Below are 25,566 nucleotides of genomic sequence, written 5' to 3' on the forward strand. Positions count from 1 at the left end.
TGCGGGGGTAGTGGTGAAAAATACAGTCCAAAGTACCATTTGATTATTGTGGAAAACGACGAAAAATTTTATTTTCGGTTATAGTGGTCTAAAATTCCACCTTAAATAGTAGTAATTCTTTCCCTGGAGGAGACATTTTTAATGAAATCGAATTGGTTCATTAAATGAGGCTTTCGGTGAGATAAAAAGTTTAACACCGTGAAAGCTCTCCCATAAGAGAGCCATTTAGAGCGATTTTGTCCAGAAGGGCCGTCCGTTCGCGCCAAGGTCGTATTGATGAAATTGGTGCTGGTGCTCACATGTGGAATAGGAAGGAAATCAAATGGTCGCCATTATAAATAAAAAGGAAGACGACGAAGCTGGGGAAGGAAGTGTTTTTATTGAGATTTTCAGAGGTTGAACAAGAAATGGCATGCAATGCACTACACCCGACGCCATGACACAAGCAGACATCCGTAGCACGAGGGCAACCCGTTCAACGGTGTTTTGAGTTTATCTTTTTCTCATTTTTTCCACCTTTAAACTTGAGGTAACCGCTCTAAACGTCACAGTAGATACAATCTCGATGGCTGCTATATCCATCGGCTGCTACTGCTACTCGCCTTCATAATCAGCATGACACTCGGGTGCTACATCAATTTTTTTTCTCCTTTTTTCCTCATTTTCATAATTTCGTAGTAGTTCTCAGTTCCTGTCGGTTAAGAGGTCCAGCAGGTCCCTGGCGGCGGCCGCCGAGTGGAACGATTGTGAGCCACCGTACGGCGACGTGGAGAACGACGAGCTTTCGGGGAAGGAGGGAGGCGCCGACAGAGGCTCCCCACCCGACCGCTTCCCGAACCTCAACAGAGAAACAAAAGAGACGAGATAATTAATTATGTAGCACGAACACTTGCACAGCTCCTGCAATTACTTGTCAAACGAAGGAAACCAAATCAATCTCACAAGGGCGTACCCAGGGCGGAATCAAAACTAGGGGGGGAGGGGGAATCAAAACTAGGAGAAGGGGGGGAGGAAGCCGACGTCGATCAGGTTGTAACACAGAAAAGTTTATGGAGGCTATGTATGCTGCAGGGTATGCCCATGCAATCACATTTTAACAATCAAAACAAATTAATTTAATATTAAACCATCATTTAGTTATTATGTTTTGACAATTATAACGACTTATTTTCTTTTTCTGCTCGAATAAGAATATGAAAGGATTTCTGACATTTTATAACTACCAACCAAAAAGAGTATATTTTTTCATTCTCAGAAATCAAACTGAATTGAATATTTAAACTTTTTATACTATATTTAGATTGATTTGTATTTAATTAAAATTTAACATATTAAAAATAAACATTTGACCCGTTTAATTGAATTATTTTTTTTCTAAATATATACTCATTAACCCTTGGTTAGCTGATAGAAAATCATAAGCACTCATCATCAATCAGGAATGATCCTGTTACAAGGTCCAACTTCGAATTATATTGAATTATGGTGTTTGTAATTGAAAAAATATTATGTTAAAACGTAGATACAGCCAATCATCCATGGCCTAATGTAGTTGGCTTTTTCATTATATTTCTATAATTACATTACATGAATGCCGTAGATGAAGAAAAGGCACTCGTCCACTAATTGACATTCAATATCGTGAGGATTCCCCATTTTCAAAATATTCATGCAATTAATTTTATGTCCTGCTCTTTCTAACTTCATTCCAACTTCCATTCAGGATCTTTGGAGGTTTTTTTGACTTCAGCTCAAATTGCTACCTGAATTTACGAGGGAATGACTTCTTCATGGCAACCTCAGTAGTAATTTGTCCTCAATATTCATGATTCCCTATTAGTATTAGGGCCGGTTTATTAATTATCAATAAATGTAAATAAGGGTTAACGAAAAACATAGATTTACAGTTTATCGGAAAAATTAGTGTGTCAGGACGCCATGCATTAATCTTCTGACGAACTATAGTCGCACTCTGTCGCAAATTGTATACCTATTGTAAATGAATTGAGCTCTCTCTTGCTCGCATCGATTTCTTATCCGGAGTTCTCTCCTCAATTCCATATTGTATCCACGTTATTTTTCATTTCGAGGTGTCTCCCTCCACTATCCACTGTTGGAAGGTTCAAAACACTGTTGAAAAGCGTATGAAATAAATAATATTACACTGCGTCCTCCATTGTCCTTGTTCCTGTGAACTTTAAATCGACCACGCCCCTTCACGCTAGTTTTCGTGCTTACTTCACCGGATATTATTCGCGCTTAGTGTTCCACACGGATGATTTAATGCTTTTTTTCTAAAACAGCCTTTACGAATGAGCTATGCAGCCGTATTTCTAGTCTAGGTGTATCAATTAGTGAAGGAAACTTCTTTTAAAAGCTGAAAGTGCACATCTTTTTGTACAGTTAAATGGGGAGATAGGCCTCAGAGAACATCAGATAGATCGCACAATATTTGGCCTCACTGATTTACCTCTGAAAATTTCGGGTGTTTTTGGTTTTTAAATGCCTCTTTTACGTTTAACCTGTGTAGATATTCTGGGTTTTACGGTATACGTAGCGGTCGTCAGTTACAAAAATAACTTTTTGGGAAAATTTTACCGTTTTCACAAATAGTCTTAAATTTAAAGACGCCCCAAATTGCTTGTGGAAACTACTACCTCACCTTAACCTCAATATTTATTAATTTTATTAATGTAACTCCACCAACCTTGGTGAGATGCAGAACGACTCATACACGAACTTCGTTGATAAAACAGAAGATAAAAGCATTGATATATCATGGAATTACTTCTAAGAAATTCTACGCCATAGAATCAACGAATACATTTTGCAAAAACTGAAATGCGAAGGTAAAGAAACTCACTGGTGCAGTCACGATGTTAGGAGCAAGCACAGAGAAGCCACTCTGTTAGTGAAAAAATATCCCGTTGGGGGAAAAATCGAAGGAACTTGAAGGAAATGAATTTACGTTGCGCAACGCCCAAAAACTAAGAAATCGATGCGTGCTGCTCAGCGAAATTTCAAGAAAACAATACACGGTGATAAATTTCAAGAAAATTCGAAATCTTTTTAGTCGCGTACGAAAGACCTTCGGGGAAAATCTTCATCCGCAGACTTGTTAATTGATAAATATGGTGCACTTGTCCCCGAGAACATTGAAAAAGCTATAAAAAGCACTCAGAGAGTGGATACAGAACACAGACGATACTGCGTGCGCGCAATCTATTTAGAATATCCTTTCGTTGAGGAACCGTTAGAGAAATCTCTGTCAAATGTAAGGGGTAAGTGAACAGATACGACTGGTAAGAAATTCGGGTCAGGAGGGCATTCTCATGTGCGTTTCAGAGAAGAAATTGCACCATTCAACCATTGCTCCACATTGCACTATTCGCAGAGATTATGTAAAATAAGGAATTTGATGTCCGAAGGATAGGAACTTATAGATAAACGCGACCACCGTGTTAAAAAAAAAGACATGACCCAGAATATTATCGACCAGCATCATTAAAATCGATTAGAGGTAAGTTACCCACACATGTGGTTGTTAGCAGTATAATAATGGATTTCATCTCGAATGCCGAATCTGGTCGTGAACACTGCTTAAGGTGGGCTAGATCTTGCGAAACACAACGACCCTCCCTTTTTCTTCACGACGTAATATAGTCAGGTGAATCGAAAGAAAAATTTACGCCTAATTTATAGATTGCAATAAGGAATTGGACACGGTACTTCCTTATAACTTTGGTACTAATTACAGTCATTCGAGTTAAATGAAAATGTAGCATATACGGTTCTGACTTTCTACCCGCGGCTTGCAGGTTTATATTAAGATGCTGATAAATGTTCCCACGATTCATAAAATTTCCATACCTCGCGATGTCCGTTAAATGCCAATGAACATTTTATCAGCAATAATAATCTATACTCAGCGACGCCAAGAGCGCCCATTTCAAATCGACGCTTGTCTCTCTGCTTTTCCGGTATATTAAGTGAAGCCTCGGTGAGGAAATGAACATTACGAGTCGGCCAAATTATCCTCGAAACTCACACAAATACTCCGCTAATTCCCAAGCGCCATTACCATTTTTCCGGCGGTCCGCAGCCACATTTCTAGCAAAGCTCGAAGAATCCTTAATTTTTATCGCGGAAACATGGTTCAAATACGTGGTTATTGATTGGCGGGCACGGTTGGCGGCACGATTGGCGGGATTACGTTCGTCCCAAACAATCACTTTTCACCGCATGTCGTGAAAGTTAAAACTGCAGTCAGTTTTCGGTGTGCAATGCCTTTCTCCGAGGAGAGGCGCCGGCGAGGGTGAGAAAAGCGTTGCGGATGGGCGACCCTTCCAAGGGACTACGTGGCCTTTTGCTCATTGACCAATCTCCCTTGGATTTCGTATTACGATGAGATCAGTTGGCAGTGCGCATCGAGCGGTATGTATTTGCATTATTGAGTCTGCATTGAATACATTTCTTCGGATTGCGCTCCCACTTGCTGCGCTCGCTCCCTGTCATTGTCGTTGGCCCTCCCGCCACCGATGGCTCTCTCATCGGGCATGTGCATTTAGATTGGCGCATTTCAGAGGGCGCCATTACCTGTTGGCGTCACCCATCTTCATTGGCCCTGGCGCCGTCGCCTTCCTTTTCACTCGTTCGTCAGCAACGTTGCTTCTTCCTCCGCCTGCCCTCAACGAGCTAAGAATCGTTCGTCACGCGTGTCGTGACGAAAGAGGGAGTGTAGTGATTCCAATTCACGCTCTTTAAGCCATACCTCGCAAGCGCATGGGATCAGGTGGAGAAATATTCAATCCGTGGACTCTATAAAATGCGAAAGGAAGCTGCGCGGTGCGTCCAAAACTGCTACGAGCGTAAAGAAAGCACTTTTAAGCCAATTAGGTTAGGAGCCGCAAGAGACTCGGAGGCTGCGTGATAGGCTTAGATTAATCGAGTAATTAAGAACAAATGTCTTTCAAAGCGACTCCGAGACATCATTTTCGAACGTCACGATGTTTCTACGTCCTACTGAAACTTTTTAACAATAGGCATATAATTTTTCGGACGGAAAGATAAAGATATTCGTTTTGTTCTAAAAATACGCTATTTAAAGTTATTCCAGGCTATATTCAATCATTAACAATATTTTTCATCGAGCTTTTTCTTCTTTTAAAGTTGAAGTAAAAAGGTGGGTTTTTTTTAATTAATTTTTTAACTGATTGCAATATTGATATACTCATTGTTAGTTGTCTTTCTCGTTATTCCGCAAATGTACAGTGGCGGAAAAGAATGTCGCAAAGCGGCGACTGCTGAGTCAATGCCAGCTCAGGAGTGATTTCAAAACGGCCGACGACCGCACCCACCAACTCAATGCGCATTTCGCTTTCGTAATTCGTTATTTAACTATATTCGCCTCGTAACGGGGAAATTTAGTCGCACGCTTCGCAGTAAGGCAACTCGTAAATAACCCAAATAAGAATTTTCCCTCATTTTTCCGAAGCATACTTCGTCCACGTTTCACGTAGTCTCGTTCGGATGTCCGTGAACACAGAATCCGACTTTTTGGACGTTGAAAATGCTAGAGAGCGCAATAGTTCCTCTGGTGAGGTGGGTTTAGTAATATGCTATGGACCGGTTGAAATCTTGGCGACGGGTGATAACATGTTCCACACACAATTTGCACATTTTTCTAATTTCAAAAATGTCGCAGCTCTTGGCATTAGGTGCAGAGGATGTCCCATGACCATTGAATTGAAAAGCTCTTAGCTCTCCGCTAAAATTTACATCCTGCGTTGCATAATTATTTTGGAAGTTAACTGTTGATAGAATTTCGACCACATTTTCCGTCTTGCTCAGCCCCGCTTTACTGCCCCTTACTTAGGGGACTTCATTTGCTTCACATGAAATACACCAGTTTAAAAAAATCGGACGATTTTCAGCACTGCAGAAATGAGACTGGATGCTTCAATGTATTTTTATAAGGCTAGAAAGAATTCTCTCAAATATTTCGGCAAATTTCAGCGAACAGGGCTCCGTGGTGCCATAAAACGACCCTAAAGCCCCAATCACATAGTGGTATATGAAGGAGTCCAGGCCCTTTGAACTCCAGTTGTGGACTGACAGCCTCGGAAAACTTCCTCTTGTGTGACATGCTAATTGTTCATTCAGAATAATAACGTCAGAAGGGTCTATGTATCAGGTCACAAGAGAAATTCCCGCGTTAGATCAAAAGTAAGCGTTTCTTAATTATACTCGAGGCCTCTACCCTACGTGATAAAGTATGTTTCTCCAAAGTATGCAGCATGCAGAGTGTGGGCACCACTCGGGAGATGGGCTTCCTTCAATTTCCCTATTTTGAAAGTCCCTCTCTCCTTCCTTGGGCGCAAGCCGCTCTTCATTTGTTTATTTTCGACATTCGAATATCCCGTGATTTGCCTTCTGCTCGGGGCATATGCGTCGAAGGTGGCTGAGAGAATGGTTGCAAAACACCTTCGGATGGGCGGGTCAGCCGCTGGCCTCGGGGGAGCGCACCGCTAAAGGTAGGTAAGCAATGTCCTCCTCCTCCTCCTCTACCTCTACTCCTCCTACTCCTTCTACTCTACTCCTCCTCCTCCTCCTCCTCTACCTCTACTCCTCCTACTCCTTCTACTCTACTCCTCCTCCTCCTCTACCTCTATTCCCGCTATGAGTTTTGCTTTCCCCGCCACCTTTCTTCCTGGTTTCTTTTATTCTGCACCTGGCTTGTGAAGCCTTGCTTCCCATTTAAACTGAGTGTGACAGTAAACACCCTGAGTGAGTTCATTATTCGGTACAGAATCCCGGGCCTTTTTGATTTCGAGGAGTTTTCCGTTTCCGTATTATTTAATGTGGGCGGGCGAAGCAAAGAAAAAGGCTACCTACGACTCACGAGGGGACAGTTGGACGCACAGCTAAAGCTCCTTCGATTCGATCCGTTCAACGCGACGATTTCAGTTGCAAACGAGTTCGGGAGTGGCATTCACCATTCATTCCAAATTAGATGTTTTTCGCACTTGTGCGGCTCACATTCAGGATGTCTACGCCCAATTTCCGAGTGTTCAAGATACTATTTCCTAGTATTGCCTTAATTCCAATCGACCGTAGGTCTTTTCTTTGGACTCCAGCCTTCCAGAAGACGTTGAGAACCACATTTATTTCCTTCTCTCTGTTTTAGAGAAATCAAGTTCATTCGTATTGCATAAGTCTGTTGCGAAGTCTAACTCTCCGGTCACAAGTTATTCCGGCTACCGCTGATTGAAGTTATGCGTGTTTCGGGTGTATTCTCTGAGTAGGAGTAGTTTCGCGATCTTTTTCTATCTGTCGTCCAAGAGAAAAATTATACTTCAAATGTGGAGAAGTTTCCTTATGCAATGGATAACGGACCTTGGTAATGCGTGGTGAGGCCGCATTCATTGCTGCATCCGCGGAGGCTCACTATGCGTTTGCGTGGAAGGAACTTTTTGACCACTACGATAATCCAAGGATTAAATTATTAAGATAAGATTTTCTGGTTTCCTCCAATTAAATCGGGGTCCTTGGCATGTCTGCTGCAATTTGTTAATTCATTTTTGGAAACATTCGGCCTTAAACACGCTCGATATTCCCACTTTAGGGGACTTCATTCTATTCGGGTTGGCCCTTCTCTTAGCTGGTGTGGAAACCACGGCCTGTTTTGAAGAGACGATGGCCCGCTCCCTTCCGTCCTTCACTTCTTCAACTTAGCGAAAAAGCGTTTGCGAGTGATTTTAAGTATAGCGGGACTAGCCACGGTGATGACTTTAACGGATGTCACCCGAATTCCCTGCGGTTAGTCCCGGTATACTTAAAATCAGTCAAGAGCGACCGCCTCAAAGTTCGGGCTTTGCTCTCCGGCCGTGCAAACGATTTGGACTGCTCGTGGCATTCGTCATATACACAGCACTCCACAACACCTTGTCCGGTGTAGTCCTCAAATTCCCACGGGGGAGAATGACGCCTCGGTAGCTAGGACATCGGAGCCTCCTTCGTTGATTTGCGGCCGCCAATTCGATCATATTGGAACACTTCGGAATCGCATCAATCGACTGGGAAAAATATTGTTTTAAAAATGGAGGGAAAGATTAGGACCTGTGCGAAATTTGCTTTTCTCATTCTGTTCTACTGTCGACGTCAAAATGATGTGGCGCTGTGCTTTGCAAATTTATATCTGGACTTCAGTGCATACCGTAATAACGAATAACACGTCATTTTAAAGGAAATTTTATTCTCAATTCTAATTTATTTTATGTTTTATGAAAATTTCAAAAATCAAGAAAGTGAGTGCAATAAATGACTTCGCGCAGCATAAAATTAGTCGTTTTGTCAACTTCATGAACTTTGTAACTCAACCTAGGGAAAACTAAAACGTATACAACATTCATCTTCCACCATAAGTTGCAAAAATTAATACAAATTAATAAAATGGATTTTACGAATTTTTAGAACGCATATTTTGTGGTAAAATAACGACGATGTTTAAACATTATCTTGTCCTACAGTGTACCCCGAACGAAAAAATAAAATTAATGGAAACGCTTCTTAATTTATTTTCAATTTGAATAGCGCTACAGACTCTTCTCTTATAAATGAACGTGGCAAACAATCGAGATAAAGCTAATCTCTTAAATAACTTTTTCCATAGTGTCTTCTCTAGTTTCACGACGAATATATCAGCACCTTTACCTCGACTGTACCAAGAACAAATGCCGTATGTCTGAATTTCAAGCTGTGGTTTAGTAAAACCACTCGGCTCTATTAATCCAAAGAAATCGAGAGGCACTGATCTCATTCCAGCTCGAGTGTATAAGGAATCAGCGTCAGAGATAGCGCCTTATTTGAAGATAGTGTTCGAAAAATCTATAGCAGAACACAGTCCCTAAAGATTGGAAAATAGCGAACGTTACGCCTATACTTAAAGGTGGAGATAGGGTAAAGCCTAGTAATTACCGTCCGATTTCACGTACTTCCATTTCTTGCAAAATATTGGAACATATTATTTTGGGTTCGATAATGGGTAATCTAGATAGCCAAAATCTATTAGCAAAAGAACAGCACGGCTTTAGAAAAGGGAGATCTTGTGAAACTTAACTTGCTCTCTTCGTTCACAATATCTTAGCCGCGGGTGACAGACATGTTCAAGTCGACGCCAAATATTTAGACTTTTGAAAGGCATTCGATAAAGTTCCGCATTTAAAGCTAATTCAAAAGTTGGAAGCGTACGGCGTAGATAAACACGTGATTAGTTGGATCAAAGATTTCCTAAACGATCGCGAGCAGAGGGTTGTTTTGGATGGAGTTAGCGCAGATACAATCCAAGTTACGCAAGGAAGTGTTATCGGTCCTCTTTTGTTCCTTCTTTACATTAATGATATTACCACCGTGGTCACGAGCAAAATCCGCCTCTTCCCAGATGATGTAGTTGTATACAGAGAAGTTTACGACCATAGCGACAGATTAACATTAGAAATGGACCTCGTTACCTTAAACGACTGGTGCAGTACTTGGGAATTAGAATTAAATCTTGAAAAGTGTATGATGATGAATTTTTGGGAAAAGGATATATCTTCAAGAAGGAGCTACACTGCTAACGGGATTCCATTATTAAATGCCGAATTCTTTAAATACTTGGGGATCACCATTACCCAGGATCTTTCGTGGGGTAAACACATGCGTGAAGTATGCGGGAAAGCTAACCGTAAGCTTGGATTTGTAAAAAGAATTATCGGTAAATTCCCAAAAAAGGTGAAATAAATAAGGTACCTGACTCTAGTAAAGCCTCACTTAGAATATGCTGCTAGCGTATGGGACCCTTGCGAGGTAGGACTAATAGCTGAAATCAATCGAGTATAGCGCAGAGCGGCCAGATTTGTGATGAGTTGTTGGATTCCCACTTCTCTCTATAATTGCGAGGATCTTCCATCTAATTGGGGCTTATTCTGCCGTTTTTTTAACGTTAATAAGTTTTTAAAATGAATAAATATTACCTTCTCCTCATTCGAGAAGGCAATATTCCTCCTTCCAAATGGAGAATGGGTCGTGTAGTCAGGTTGTTCCCCGATTCTGAGGGTGTTCTACATCTACATAATACCCCGCAAGCCGCCTAAAAGGCGTGTGGCAGGGGGTGTTAGGACACCAGCCGTTTACAGCGTTTACCAGTGTTGTTTTAGTGGGTCAATTAAAAACAGCTTCCGGACTTATAAAAAAGAACTGGTTCCAAATTTAAATTATGCGTCCCCAAATGTGGTGAGTAACATTTTAAAAGTTTTCCGCCCCCGAAAAAGAAAGAAATGAGAAGATGATAGGTACCTCGGCCTGCCTTCGATGGCGTAGTAGTTGCTGAGGGCCGCCAGGTATTGCCTCAGCTCCTCTGGCGAAGTGAAGACTCGTGGTCTGGATGGGCGGGTGGCGATGCCATTGCCTTCGGCCATGTCGGCCACTGCTGAGGCCACTGCCAAGAGCGCCACGGCGGACACCAGCATCACTACGGAACACAAGCACTTGGAAGCCATGGCCTCTCGAATGCAGACTAAATTAGGCGGAGAATGAACAGCAGCAGGGCCTGCCGGGAAGGAATGGAAGCATTAACATCATATTGCGCTGGAAATCATTAGCATTGGTTAAATAAGCCGTTGAAATACTTTCTACTGAAAACATCTTCGCAGGACGCGTTTCGTTGTTACGATGAGATTATCAAGTGCGTCAACTATACTGCAATATAAAAATTGATAAGAGCCTGCCTTTATGTCTAGATTCCTTATTCCCTTCATTAATTACTTAAAATTAAGACCGAGGGTTATAATTTTCAAAGTTAGGTGAATGAAAAACAATGCTTCTAAATTTTTCACTCAAATTACTTGTTCAATTTTAAATTTCTGTGTAATTGTGTTTATTAGGCCAGCATAACAAAATTATTTTTTTGTAGTAACCATTGAGGTGGAGCATGTTTTCGTGCATTTGAGGCTGTGCTTGACAACCGATAAACAAGCAAATGAATTTAATGGGGAACTTGCATGGGTCGTCGATTGCTCTAAAAACTATTTTGAATAAGTAAAATGTATACATTAGTTCGCAAAAATAACTAAAGTTTCTCCATTTATCATCAAAAGAAATAAAAAAATTGACTTTAAAATCGAGAAAAATTTCTCTGAGCCGACCACTGCGCGAAGACACCCGAGCGTTGCCGAGGCCAGGCGTGACGTCATAGGTGCTTAACAACCGTAGGGAGTAGGGAAATACGCTGAGCGCATGCTGTAAAATTTGTTTTGAGGGAGTGTTTAGCCGCTCATCGTCAAATTATTTTGCTCTGTAATTCTTAGGCAAGTTTTCCTATTGCTATTGTGCCACGATTATTACTTGGGATATAAATAATGCGACATCGGGGTGATGAAATACAAGCGTTTCACTTCGTATGTTTTAGTTACCAGAAAAATGGATGATACCGTTGCCGCTCGTTCGAATAGTACACCTGAAATTTATCTACATCTACATAATACCCCGCAAGCTGCCTATAAGGCGTGTGGCAGGGGGTGTTAGGACATCAGCCTATTTTTAGGACTCCAAAAATTGATGCCACGGTATTCGTTATGACAAATTATTGCTATACGTCGGCGAAAAATCGAGATATAAAAGAAACTTGTAAAACTGGAGGATAACGATCGTAAGCTAATGAGTTGTGTTGTTGAATTTGGTAACATCGTATTAGCGGAGAAAGTAATCCTATCCGTCCTACGGTAAAATTCACAGCAAAACAGTCTGCACACAATCCACATGTGAGATCGAGAATCCGATCGGTTCCGATGCCAACACTTACACAAGTTACAATCTATTTCAAGCATATAGGTAAACGCATAAACAATATACATGCATATACCATAAAAATATAGTGGGAAATAGGCAAATAAAATTATAAAAAAGTGGAAGTCACTACCATTCTTATATTCATCACGTAAAACTTCCAATAATAACAGAGCTAGTTATGATGAAAACAACTATTTATTCACTGATTTAAAGCCTTAAATTAGCCCACGCAAGTGACACAGGTGACTTTTCTCGCTACTATTCGTTGAAATAGTAGAATAACAAACTTCACACATAGTTTTGATCTTGATCGTGAAATGTCATGTCTACGGTGAACAATAGAGGTGAACACGCCACTGACAACTTTTAAACTAGGTACTGTTAGACATTTATCGATAGCGTAATAGCACTTTTTACAATTCAATCCCGATGGAACACTGATAAGTCTTGGCCGATATGTTTCAACCTCGTCAAACTTTGTGCATTAAAACCACTGGCACTATGATTATTAGCGGTAGCTTAACGGGAGATGTCACGTTGAAAATAACACTATTTTGGCACAAAAATGTTCTCCTATCTAGATGTCTCAAATCAGCGAGTAAAAGTAGCATTGACTGGAATTGACCTCATAATACAAGCACAGGCAGCCCTAAACGACGAATTCTCCGGTACTTACGAATAAACGGATGAAGTTATTGTATATAAAAGCTAAGCGGACATTAGTAAACATCAAAATCGTTCTAATTACATACTTAAATGAATGATGTGCCGTCGATAACATCAACTTACAATTAATGTATCCCCCTTCCAACGGCCGCGGCTCAGACTCCTACAACGATGTTATTTTCGTACTATAAATTTTTTGGTTAAACTGCTCCAGTTTTATACTTTATGTCCTTACTCAGATATTAATATTATAAATAATACAAAATATGAGGGCTTCCGAGCCTATATCGTAGGATATTTATCTTTAAATAGAAAATAATCAACACGTCTAACAAACGAAGCTCTTACAATTGCTGGCAACTATTACAAACAATCACAACAATAGCTTCGCGTGATGTTTAGGCACCTTTGACGTCATCGAGGCTTCGTCGGCTGTGGCTTGGGGGGTGAGGTAGTTTTTCCCGCGCTTTAAAATTCGTCATATTTATCATTGAATATCTCCCGAAGGAAAACTCAGATATACATGCGGTTTTCTTTGTTGTATTCAGAAAATAATTTTCTGTCCGCCTGTGAAATAAAAAAAAATCATGCAAGTTCCTCATTGTGTGGGTATTCAAATACAGTCGTACCCATGATATTAACTGCAGCAATACATGCTATTTGTCATTTGTGATCAACTGACTCTCTCCCACCTCCATCCCCGACATTCCCAACCCAATGGGACCTATTCAAGCAAGAACTTGGTGCACCAGACAATGCAACGAATAAATTCAGAAGGAAGCATTGCAATGGCTTATTTAACCTACATCACCATTAGAAATAAAAGGAGAGTATTCTCTCCCCATCGGCCGCGTGAGCTTGCTTGCTGTCACACTCTGAGCCTCTAAATTGGTTCACTGAACTCGCCAGTCGCGTCCCTGACGATAAGGCGACCGGAAATTCACGACTCATCATAAGATTCTTCAAATAATCGAGAGTCGAGTACAAAAAACATGGAAAAAACCTAACAATTATTGGAATAACTAAAAAATATCAGATAACTATTACGTTAAAAATTCACCAAGACGTTTAGAATCATTATTTATGTACTGGCATAAAGGCAACTCTTTCACGTAAAACCAGTCATGGGGAAATAAGCTATTCTTAGGGCTATCAACAGAAATAGCTATTTTTGACGACATAATCTATCAAATTCTTGCATATTCAATGTTAGTCGTTGCGATTTTGTAGCAAATAATGAGGATACATGCATATAACTGTGCTCAGAATGCAAGGGAGGTACACAAGCATGCCTCATGGTTCATAAAAAATTTTGCGATATGATTATACCATTGAATTTACAATGGGAATAGGAGCAGTTTATTTAGGAAAGGGAAAGATTGAAAATAAGAATAGCTATTAAAAGTCTTATTTGACAAAACTACTGTCGTTTTACTGCCTGAAAAAAGGTGCATCGCCACCCGTCGTCATATTGGCCCCTGCGGCGGTGCTTGTTGCACCCGTCCCCATATGACAGCATTTTTCCCGCGCTCTGCGTACATTTTTAACAATCAATAGAAAAGCGATCGCAGCAGCAACGGCGCAAATGGAGCTTCCTCGGAACGGTCTATAGAAGCCTCCACTGTCTGCGTCCCCTCGCTTATTCCATCGTCATCATCAAGAAAGTCCTCGGGAGAGAAAAATAAAAGGTATCTAATAAATGAGTGCATATGCGTGCGATGGCTGTCGAATTAGACGAGTCTTGAGCAATATTCAATGCTTAGGCTTAAAAATTTATTATTGAATCGCCTTAGAATTCGGTTCTGTGCCGTTCACACAGCCTCAGTCGTAATTCCGAGGTCCGTGCCGATGTGGGCCTTGACCACCATCCGAACGGGCGTTGCTCACCGAGGTCCCGGTAGTTCGTAACCATGGTCACCGCTCCGAAAACATGAAGGGAAGAATGGAGAGAAGGACAATGTGATATCCGTGCGCCCGCCAGCAACCCTTCGCTTTCTTTCTTCTCTGATAAGTGAAATTATTTGCATCGCAAAGGAATTTTTTCCCTCTTTTCCAAAACTTTGCAAACGAGGGAATCACTGGGTTAGCACGGTATTTTGAATGCACGTTGGTGGTATAACAAGATACTGACGTAGGCCGTATCGAACAAGGCGTTGCCTTTATGTAAACAGGTGCATTTTTGTATTTAAACTATGAATTTCATTGGCGAAGTGGTTGGCCTGCAAACTCTGTGCTACGCATAAATCTCCAAATAATATTCTCACGATTTATGACGTGTCGCAATCATCATTAGTCAGCAAGCCCTCAAAGTTTGGTTTGACGCGGCTCCCCACTCCGCTCTCACCTTTTCATCGTTCTCCTCTTTTACATATTATACCCTTTGTAGCTCTTGCGTGGCCGTCCCTTGCCCTTCCACCTGTCCTTTGAATGCTGTTTTCATAAGGCCATCGTGGCTCATAATGTGGCAGATAACATTGTCCCGTCTTTTCCTCAAGGTCTTTGAAAGACTTCTCTTTTCTCCCACTTTTCCTATCTCTTTCTCGTTACTCACTCGATCACTCCATCACTCTTCTGTTGAAATGCATTTCGAATGCAAACATTCAAGAGGCTGGCTGTCATCGTTCAAGCCTCCCTTGCAAAGAGACACTTGCTCCATATGTAGCACCTGATGAATTTTCCCTTTACTTCTGTACTTATTTTCTCAGCTGTTTCTTGTGGATTCTTATTTATGTCTCATGCTATCTTTGCCTTTGCTCTTCTGCTGACAGCATCTCCTTCGCTCTGTCTGTCGTTCGGCTTCCAAGCTAATAAAACTTTGTACGTCGTGTTGAATGCGTGTTTCATGGATGGAAGTTGCGCACGGCATTCCGTCGTCCACCCATTCGCATCTGCTCTGCCCTTATTCCATTCCACGCGAGGAAAGAAGCGCTGAAGATGCCGACCCAAGCGCCGTGGGGATCAGCGGGGCGCGTTATTGCCTATCGAATCGAGTCTCACCATCCATTCCCATTAGTGTTAAGGTAGCGTACCGGTTGAGGTAGATTCACATAGGGTGTATGGCAGACCCTCTCTTCTTCAACTCACACTGACGCCTTCTCCTTTTCATGCTATCTATAAATCTGATTCTCATCTCGTGCAGTATTCGCTCCATCCACACCCTCTGTCTCCTCTGTATTTCACCTAGAAGCTGCCTCTCCTCACCCACCATGTCTAGCACATCGTCGTTCCTCTTCCTCTCCATCCTGTTCACCTTCTCCATTCTCCTCCCTAAATCCACGGATTGAAGGCATACAGTCTTTCCTCATCCTCCTTCCCGAGTTTCCATGTTTCCGCTCCGTGAAGCGATACACTCCAGACCACTCTCTTTCCTAGCCTTTTCTGTCGAAACCATTACATATATATCAGCTCTTTTCCTGTCCATGAACGCCTCCTCCGCCAGCGTAATTCTCTTTCTGATGTCCTTACGACGGCGTCTCACTGATGCGCCTTCCAAATAGTTGAATTTCTCCCCCTGATCCAATTTGTGCCCGCCTACTTTTATCTTGAGACTCACGATCCTAAGCCGTGATGATTTACAAAACCGCTTGACTTACAGCAAGGCATAAGTGTAGAAATGATCTGGACTCATTTACAGACACTCCCTCCATTTTATAAGGAGTTGCCTCATGTAGGGGAGAGTGTCAGGATTACTTCACATAAGTTTTCAGTTTTTTACTTATGCCTTTGCTGTTAATGGATCTAATTAGAACTTCTATAAGTGTTTGCAATTGTTCCTAGGTATATAATGTTCATGTACCTCGGAACACTACCCATTGCACCAAGGGAAGACAAGTTAGATTGGAGGGGACAGCAACGAAACTCGTTAAAAATGAAATAAATTTGTGTTTTATTTATTAAATTTGAAAGTAAATTAATATGCGAAAGAAAGAAAATTAATATAGTTGGTTGAAACTCAATTTTTAAAAATAACTCCTTTCAAGAACAAGAACAGATATCTTCCGTTGAGGGGGTCGATTACTAACATATGGTGGCATAAAGTCGTCGTCTGTGAATACACTACGATCCAGAGGGAAAATTCCATGTAGTCTTAAATCCACTGATAACATATTTGATTGTATATTTAACAGGATTATACACACAGGATCCCTGAACGGTAATGCTGGGGTTGGGATAATGCTCAGAAAGAGCGCCGGAATGCGTGTGAAAAGCTTCTTACAGTACAATGAAAGGATAGTTATGGTAAATATAGAGACTAAGCCCGTAGATACCGTAGTGGTACAGGTCTACATGCCTACGATAGACTACGAGGATGAAGAAGTGGAAGACGTCTACGATGATATCAAGGAAGTAATCAAACAGGTAAGGGGTGAAGAAAACCTAATTGTTTTAGGTGACTGGAACGCTGTCGTCGGCGAAGGCCAGGATGGAAGAATAACCGGAAAATATGGATTAGGAAATAGAAATGAAAGAGGAGAAAGGCTCCTGGAATTCTGCACAGAACACAAATTCGTGGTTGCCAACACACTATTTAAGAATCACATGCGAAGACGATACACATGGAAAATGCCAGGAGACAAAAGACGATTTCAACTAGACTATATTTTAGTGAAGCAGAGGTTTAGGAACCAGATAAAGGACTGTAAAAGCTACCCGGGGGCAGATATCGACAGTGATCATAATTTAGTGATGATCAAATGCCATCTGAAATTCAAGAAATTAAAGAAATCAGCAAAGAACGCCTGGCAATTAGAGAAACTAAAGGAGCCAGAAAATCAACAGGCCTTTCAAGAAGTAATGGAGCGCAAGATAGGATTAGATCAGTCTGAAAAATCAGTTGAGAATAACTGGACTAACATAAAAAGTGGGTTTAAGGAGGCCGTTAGAGAAGTTCTAGGGAGAAGAAAATGTGTTAAGAATAAGCCATGGGTCACGGATGAAGTCCTAGACCTCATTGAAGAACGGAGAAAGTATAAGAATACGAATACTGAGGAAGGAAAGGCTTGCTACAAGAAAATAAAGAACGAGATTTGCCGCAAAGCGAGGAAAGCCAGAGAGGCGTGGATGAGGAACATATGTGAGGACGTACAAAATAACCTCGCACAAGGGAAAGTGGAAGTGGCCTATAGAATAGTGAGGAACCATTTCAAGGAACGAAACACAAAATGCAATACCATAAGGGACAAGAATGGAAACATTCTAATTGAAAACGAAGACAAAGCCGAGAGATGGAAGGAATACCTGGAGGAATTATACAACGGAAGCAAGCTTAGCTCAAAAGTTATCGAAGAGGAAAGTGAAGTTGAAAAGGATGACACTGGAGCAAGCATCTTAAGATCGAAATTTGACGCTGCAATAAGAGACCTGCGAAAGAATAAGGCCCCAGGAATAGTTGACATTCCATCAGAGCTAATAAAAATGCAGGAGAAGAGGTCTTAACTGTATAAAACTATCTGCGATATGTACTCAACAGGAGATTTACCTAGTGACTTCGAGAAGAATATTATCATTCCCATGCCCAAAAAGAAGAGAGCTGAGAAGTGCGAAGAATTTAGGACCATAAGCCTGACGACACATGCGTGGAAGATTCATTTACAAGAATCATTTACAGTTGAATGGAACGAAGAGCAGAAGAATTCCTGGATGAGGACCAATTCGGATTTAGGAAAAGCAGGGGCACAAGGGAAGCAATTTTGGCACTTAGAATGCTCATAGAGAAGAGAATGAAGAAAAACAAACCGACTTTCATAGCATTTGTCGATTTAGAGAAGGCATTTGATAACGTGGAATGGAATTCAATGCTTAGAATTCTGAAAGAAATCGGCGTACTCTACAATGATCTTAGAATTATTCATAGTTTGTATAAAAACCAAGTAGCTGTGATCAAATGTGGACCATACGGTGCAGTAGCAAGAATAAGAAAAAGGGTGAGACAAGGTTGTACGCTTCCCCCCTTAATTTTAAATGTTTACATAGAGAAAGCCATCAATGAAATCAAAGAGAAAGCTTCGGGTATCAATATCCACGGAGAAAAAATTAGTATGCTGCGATTTGCTGACGACATAGCAGTCATAGCCGAGGCAGAGAAGGATTTGAAGAAGACGTTGACAAAGATGGAAAGGACAATGGCCAGATTTCAGCTGAAAATCAACAAAAAGAAGACTAAGATATTAGTTTGCAGCAAAAGAGAGGAGGCTAAAACAAACGTCAACCTAGGAAAGCATAATCTTGAAGAGGTTAACGAGTTTTCCTACCTGGGAAACCGAATTACCGGCGATGGACGGAGCAAGAAAGAAATACACAGTAGAATAGCGTTAGCGAAGAGGGCTCTCTAAAAAAAGAAGAATCTTCTTACAGCTGAAAATACCAGCATAGAAGTAAGGAAACAATTCATCAGATGCTAGAGATGCAGATGCAGAAGTCAAGAGTGAAAGCATTCGAAATGTGGTGCTACCGAAGAATGATGAAGATAAAATGGATTGACCGTGTGAGTAATGAGGAAGTGCTAAGAAGAGTGGGAGAAAAGAGAAACCTCCTAAAAACTTTATGCAGAAGGGACTACTTAGTTGGCCACATTTTGAGGCGCGATGGTCTGATGAAGACAATCGTTGAAGGACAAGTGGAAGGGAAAAAGGGCAAGGGACGGCCCCGAATGAGTTATATAGGACAGGTTATAAAGGATGTAAAAGAGAAGAAATATGTAGCTATGAAAAGATTAGCGAATAGGAGAGAGAAATGGAAAGCTGCGTCAAACCAATCTTAGGATTGTTGACTAATGATGATGATGATTTAACAGATATCTCCTATAAAAACATGTTCCTAGGTACATCGTGTGCTTGTGTTCCTTTGTACAAGAGGTAGCCACTTGGAAATTCCCAGCTGATTTTTCAGGTTAATATTGCATCTAAAATACTAAATAAGAAGCTATTACTAGTCAACATGTTATGTCAATTTCACCTGTGCCACGATAACCACTGCTGGTGTGACAGATTTTCGGTAAAACGCTTCGATATGCAACAGAAAATATTTACTTTTCAGCGTAAAACCTCAAAATAGCGCCTTCTTCGTAAATATAACCCAAATGAAATCAAATTGGCCCATGCTACTCTCTAGCGCATCTTTCACGTAATATCTTCTACTTTAAAGCCCCACTGGTCGAAGCACTTGCCGATAGTTCCTAGTGTTCCTATATGTACCTACACTATGCCCTAGGTACACCACCCTCCCCTACCATTTACGGTTTTTTAACGTTTTACAGTTTACACGGTGATTCATAACAGCTCTTCTCGATTTTTCCGATATAATAGTTTTTTTTTTAACTCAAAGAGATTTTAGTATGAAAATATTGCTCGCTTTTCGAAATGAGCTTTTGATAAGTGAATTCCCTCGTTTTCTTTCTGAGCCATCAAACTAACTAAGCAAACCATTCTTTCGGACATATTTAATTTTCACAGTGTTCCAGGCCATTCATTTAGCTTAAATCACTGTAAGGGAAACTAACCCACCCGCTTTCACTGTAGCCACTTCATCATCATGTGCACGTGGATTATATTCTCTTCCTTCCCTTGCATTTCATACGTTATTAAACTCATTCCTGTATTCCTACCCCCGCCAAACAATCCCTGCCGTTAACTGGAATGCCTTGGTCCCTCATGTCGGAATATAATATTTAAGCTCCCCAGTTGAGGCGCAATGTGGCTGATGGGCGAAAAGACATTAGTATAAAGCCGTTTTTCAATACGTGTTCCTCTTTAAAGGATGGGTAAGTTGTGTTCAGCGACATCTCTTGCGAATGGCAGCAATTCAATGCTCAATTCTCGCCTCTTCGCCGCCATTCTGCCCTATGTGCGCCAGGAAAGGGATTCAATTCCGTTTCTTCGGGTGCGCTCAGCGAGAGAAGACGATCAAGATGCGTAAAATGGGATACGCGTGCGAGGGAGGCACTATCTTTCGTGTGTGCCTTAGCAACGTGTTCAGGCAGTCGTCAACAACGCACCTGTGTGAAAAATATTTAAATTTCTACTTCAACTTCTGCTCCTATGAGAAAAACTAGTGGAACAATTATAAAATAGTAATTCACATTGGATAATAACTTTCGAACACGCAAAGCGTTTGAATATTCGAAAAAATGCGAATTCCACCCGTTGTTTCCATATTTTTTTAAACGGCTGTTCATCATTTTCTGTTACTCTGTAACATATAATTACGATTGATACTGTAAATATTAAAATTAACTTTTTACTTTTTACCGTGATCAACTATACTTAAACTTTAATCTGTTAACTTCTTTTGGGTGTTTTATAAACTCTGAAATATGGATAAAAAATTGAGCGTTGACTGGTGCCGCTGATTCGTTTGGATTTAAGGGTTTGTATCGTGAAGAATAGCTCTTGATGACGCTTCCCATTCGTCTCGCCTGTGATAAAGTTTGAATTATCTCTGAAGAAGGCCTGTTTATCAGCGTGCAAATCAACGACATTGAGCGGAAAATTTTCCCTTTTGCCATTTCCAAGTGCGATTATATCCCATATTAATATTATATAAATTTCCAGGCGTCGCATGTTTTCTCAGTCGTTTCTTAGCATGCTCGGGAGGTTTTCTATTTAGTTTCGTCGCGTTACGTACAGAATTAGAAGCGTTCATGCGCCAGAGGTACCTACAAAACCAGTAAAAAGTTCATAACAGAGTATCATTGATGCTTTACCTCCAATAGCTGAGTCACGCGTAATTGCATATTGGTTAAAATTGATAACGGCATATTTCATAATCAAGTACTGAGTAGCGATTACTTTGTAACCTCTATTCCTTTATTTACTTCCGCACAGTGTCTTCAGCTATTCTCCGTATCTTTCGGCTGGATCGATGGGGCTACATTTCCATTAAAACCACCCCTTGTTTTATCATTTAGCGAGGAAGAGAAGCAACTGCCAATTATATCGTCAGGCCGTACTCTCATCTCCAATGAAAACAACGATTTTTCCACAATTGGATGCTAATGGGAAATATTTTGTTCAAACTCAGGTAGTAATATAAGAGGAATGAATGGAGGAATAAAATGCCGTCGCCTTGACATTTTACTCTTGAATGTGGCAACAGTTCCTCTCAAATTAGCTCTTCACAGGACTATGGCGAGCTTCCAATAATTTCTTGAATAATTAGTAACCGGACAACGCCCTTCATCAAGGATTCGTCAAACCTGTAATCTAACGCAGCTCTCTTTGATATTGGCGCTGCAAGGACTCTTTCCTCACCGTAACGATTTGTCCACTGCCGGCAGTTATCTATAGCAATCGTATCAGATTAACAACCATCATGGTAAGAATACTCTTTCTAACACGGAGATGCCATCTTATCTTAGAATTTTCACCAAATTCTTATTTTTCCGTGCAATCATTGGTGGCGGTGCACAAAAGACTAACTTTAGACGATAAACTTAATTTATTACTAGGAAACTTAATAGGAGAACCTAATTTCTTCAAAATCAGTAACATATTCCCTTAAAATGTTACACGTGAAACATTCTGCAAAGGGCAATAAGAATTTGCTTGGTCGAGCTAGCGCATTCACACGAAGTTGATTATTCTTTTGAGCGTCTCAATGTAAATAGTTGCACTTGAACTTATATCCAAGTAGTTTCTGTCCTCCTGGTTACCAGAACATAAAGTTGCCTCGCTTTATGCTAGTATGATAGAGGCATGGGTTTATTCTGTGATTTATAATTAATTTAATAACTTAATTATAGCGAAAAAATGGCAAAAATTTAACGCAATATTATAACTCTTCATTTTCATCCCAAATTAAAGATTTTCAAGACTTTTAAGAAAAGTTCCATGTAGTACTTTCATTTATTTTCCATGGCTTAAAAGAACAACCTCTGCCTAATAAAAGAATGTGAAATGTTTATCCACTTAATTACACTTTTATTAGACGCAAAGTATTACATGTAGATAGACGTTAGGCTCTAAAATAATTGAAAACAAAGATGAAAGAAATCTGGGAATTACTAACATAGTAATGATTCTGCAATAATTTGTCTTCTTGGACAAGGAACAGAAAATACTGCCTTTGATATTTGAAGTGACTTGCAAAACAAAAATTTTCCATTAAAATTTTTGTTTCTCAGCTGATAGCTTGATAGTTGCATATAAAGAGGTTGTTTTCAAATAAAGAGTAGATTTTGACAACTTGTATGTGAAATGACGTCATATTGGAAATTTGGAACCTTTGGAAATGAAAATATTTGAATTTGGATTTCAATTCAGCGGGAGGAGTCAAAACTCACAGCAGACTTCTGATCTTGCAACAAATTTCAACAATTTCCGGGTCGTTATGAAAGCGCCACGTAATTGTAAGTCTAGTTTCTGTATCATTATTACGTCGTTACGTACGTTGCCTAGCACCCGAATCCTTAAAATAAACAGACGATCACAATTGTACGATCTCAATCCGGCAATGGTAAATTTTTATGCATCCTTCCTATTGCTCATAACTTGAGGAGAAGCTTTATAACTAATTAGCCAACTTAAAATGGAGATCTTCAATATAATTTTACTAAACATCACACTAGTTTTCCTGACCTCAGGTTTGAAGCGGCTGTCTTCACACAACCGGTTATTTGGGTAGATGGTGATAGACGCGTTACTTGGCGCTATTTTGTAGTGATACATCAAAGTTGACCCTCCAGCTGGTATTTAGAAAGGTAAAAATAGGGATAGGCTATAGGGAACCGGCAGAGACAAGGAGACACCTACAGATGGGCGTATTTGTTCCTTAAACTTAGACCCACCCTCTTCACAAATGATGTGCTTTTTGCCTATACTCTACGGATACGGCTCACTGCTAAGGAGCACAGCTGCTGTTGGAATCCAGGCTGTTCCCGAAATGTTTGTCAGTCTCAAATAAGCCTTCCCATCCGGATAAATATTCCAAATCTACCCATAAAACATGGCTACGGACTTGGCTGGGCTAGGGGAAACGCTAGTTTCCTCCCTCAATGCCCTAGATAGTCCAAGAGCGAAATGGGTCAAGTGAACATTTGGACGTTCGGAGACCCATTTGACTCCACTGAATCTCAATTTCCCGTTTCCAAGTCGAATTTTGAGTCCTATGCCCCGCAAACAACACGGCGACGACTTTTATCGCCCAATCTGGAATCTCCTCTTCCGGGACACCATAGCCCAAACCGATATTTTATTTATTCTTATGCAAACTCCTTCTTTTTCGCATTTAATCACTTATCCGATACGAAGTGATTCATTCAGGCAATCACATTCAGGAGTTTGCACCAGGAGATAAATTCAAAATGGCGGTACTTTTGAAGAAAACCTAAATGAAACGTTATATTGAAGTGTGGGATATGGAGATATGGGTTTTTGGGGTGGACCACATCGAAAAAGGCAATTTGAGAACGAAGTTACAACCGTATGCGCATGTATTTCAGGCGGCTTAACAAATCTGTGAGAACTCACAGTTTCATAATGGTTGACATTTTTGAGTTTGTTATTCCAAATTTAAATGAACAAATGCTCGTTTTTGCACCATATCCTGATTTCTGCGAAATTTGGTGCGAAAGGTGTGCCTACCTTTGTTACACTGAATGCGTCAACTGAATAAGAAAATACCCTGAGATGTTGGCAAAAATTCTGCGCAAGTCACAAAAAATGTCATCTTACTCAATTAGATTATAAGCCATTTCGGGCTTATTTTACTCGATACGAAAATAATAGAGACTATTTAAAAGCGCCAGGACTATAACTCATCTGTATACACTTAAAAATGCACAAAATATGAATTTCCATCCTGCATATTAACCATTGTCATGTGGAACTTGGAAATTTCATTTTTTTGTGAGTTCAAGTCACACATATTTATTTATTGTATGTAAAATATACGTTCTTATCGTTCACGGCGGAGAAAATAATTCGAAAGCCTATGATATTTATAAAAATGGTTTATAAAGGCTTCAAGAATATCCATCGTTAAAGCATTATTACATTTACAGTACCAGCATTATTACATTTTACACCCTCGTTATGAACGAAAAATGGATGGACAGCAATATTTAATGCCACCATCACGTTCACCTATCCGTTGCAACTGCCATACATTTCGTTGTTACTTTTATTAAGTAGATCTTCTCTCCCCCGAATGCTGTCTATACGCATTGACTTCCAGGAGGGAAGTTATTCCACCTGGTAACCTACGGATCACTTGAATGCAGGCAAGAAAACCCGCTAACATCAAATGGAAAAACCCATCTCTTTCCATCAGTGAGTCATCTCTTGTATAATATTGAAAAAAAAAGCTTCACAGAGAGGCAGTAGATGGAACGACATTAGAACGTTTTCACGTGAATGGCATGTGATCCGTAATGTTTTTTCTCGAAGAGGCTCCTGAGCTGAGCGAGAAAATCTCCCAAGGCAAATTCTCTTCAGGAGGCATCAAAAGGGAAAATTGTTATGAAAGTATTTGGTAGGAAATGGGAAAAGAATCGAACAAAAGGATCAGGAAGAGGAAAAGACATTTGACGAGAGAAGACTCAAGGAAACACGCACTGAAGGGCACAAATGCACTTTCTAAGGCACAAATGCACTCATGTTTGCGAGTATTCCTCTTTCACCGGTGACCACGCGACAAATCGCAAGAAATTAAGTGGATGATTCAAACACACACACACACTTTCATCAATTGACATAGTCTATTACATTTCTGTAAAATTAATTGACTCCTATGCCATCCATTGATTTTAATTATTCCATCGGTGGCGTAAAAAAGCAAGAATACAATTTTTCATTCGAATTTTATCGCTTGGAGCTGTAGTCATCTTCACTATCATCATCGTTATCTTCGAATGAGTTCATTATATGCACGTCCAGTAAATTCAATTAGGTTATTCAGTAGGGTTGGTCAACATGAACTATTTGGCTGAGCAAACGTTTACCTCCTTTATTTTTCAGGGCTTAGATAAACGTGAGCTTCAATTTAATAAATTTGTAATGCATAAGAAGTTTTGTCTAATTTTTTAAATATTTTTTGAATGTCTTTTAAATGGTAAACCTAAATTTTAAGGAAAATTTC

The 25,566-nt window shown here is 40.3% G+C and overlaps 1 protein-coding gene across 1 annotated transcript in view; it reads right to left on the reverse strand.

Moving 5' to 3' along the window:
* Positions 1-360: 360 nt before the first annotated feature.
* LOC124169615 (pro-neuropeptide Y-like) overlaps positions 361-25,566 on the reverse strand; it is an 82,747-nt gene continuing 57,541 nt past the window's right edge. Inside the window, exons 2-3 of the mRNA XM_046548258.1 lie at positions 10,336-10,588; positions 361-838 (exon numbers count right to left, since the gene is read on the reverse strand). Coding sequence (XP_046404214.1) covers positions 685-838; positions 10,336-10,538 — 357 coding nt within the window. The 5' untranslated portion in view covers positions 10,539-10,588 and the 3' untranslated portion in view covers positions 361-684. The remainder of the gene's footprint in view (positions 839-10,335; positions 10,589-25,566) is intronic.

This window comes from Ischnura elegans, chromosome 12 (assembly GCF_921293095.1).
Source record: "Ischnura elegans chromosome 12, ioIscEleg1.1, whole genome shotgun sequence".
Classification (NCBI taxonomy): domain Eukaryota; kingdom Metazoa; phylum Arthropoda; class Insecta; order Odonata; family Coenagrionidae; genus Ischnura; species Ischnura elegans.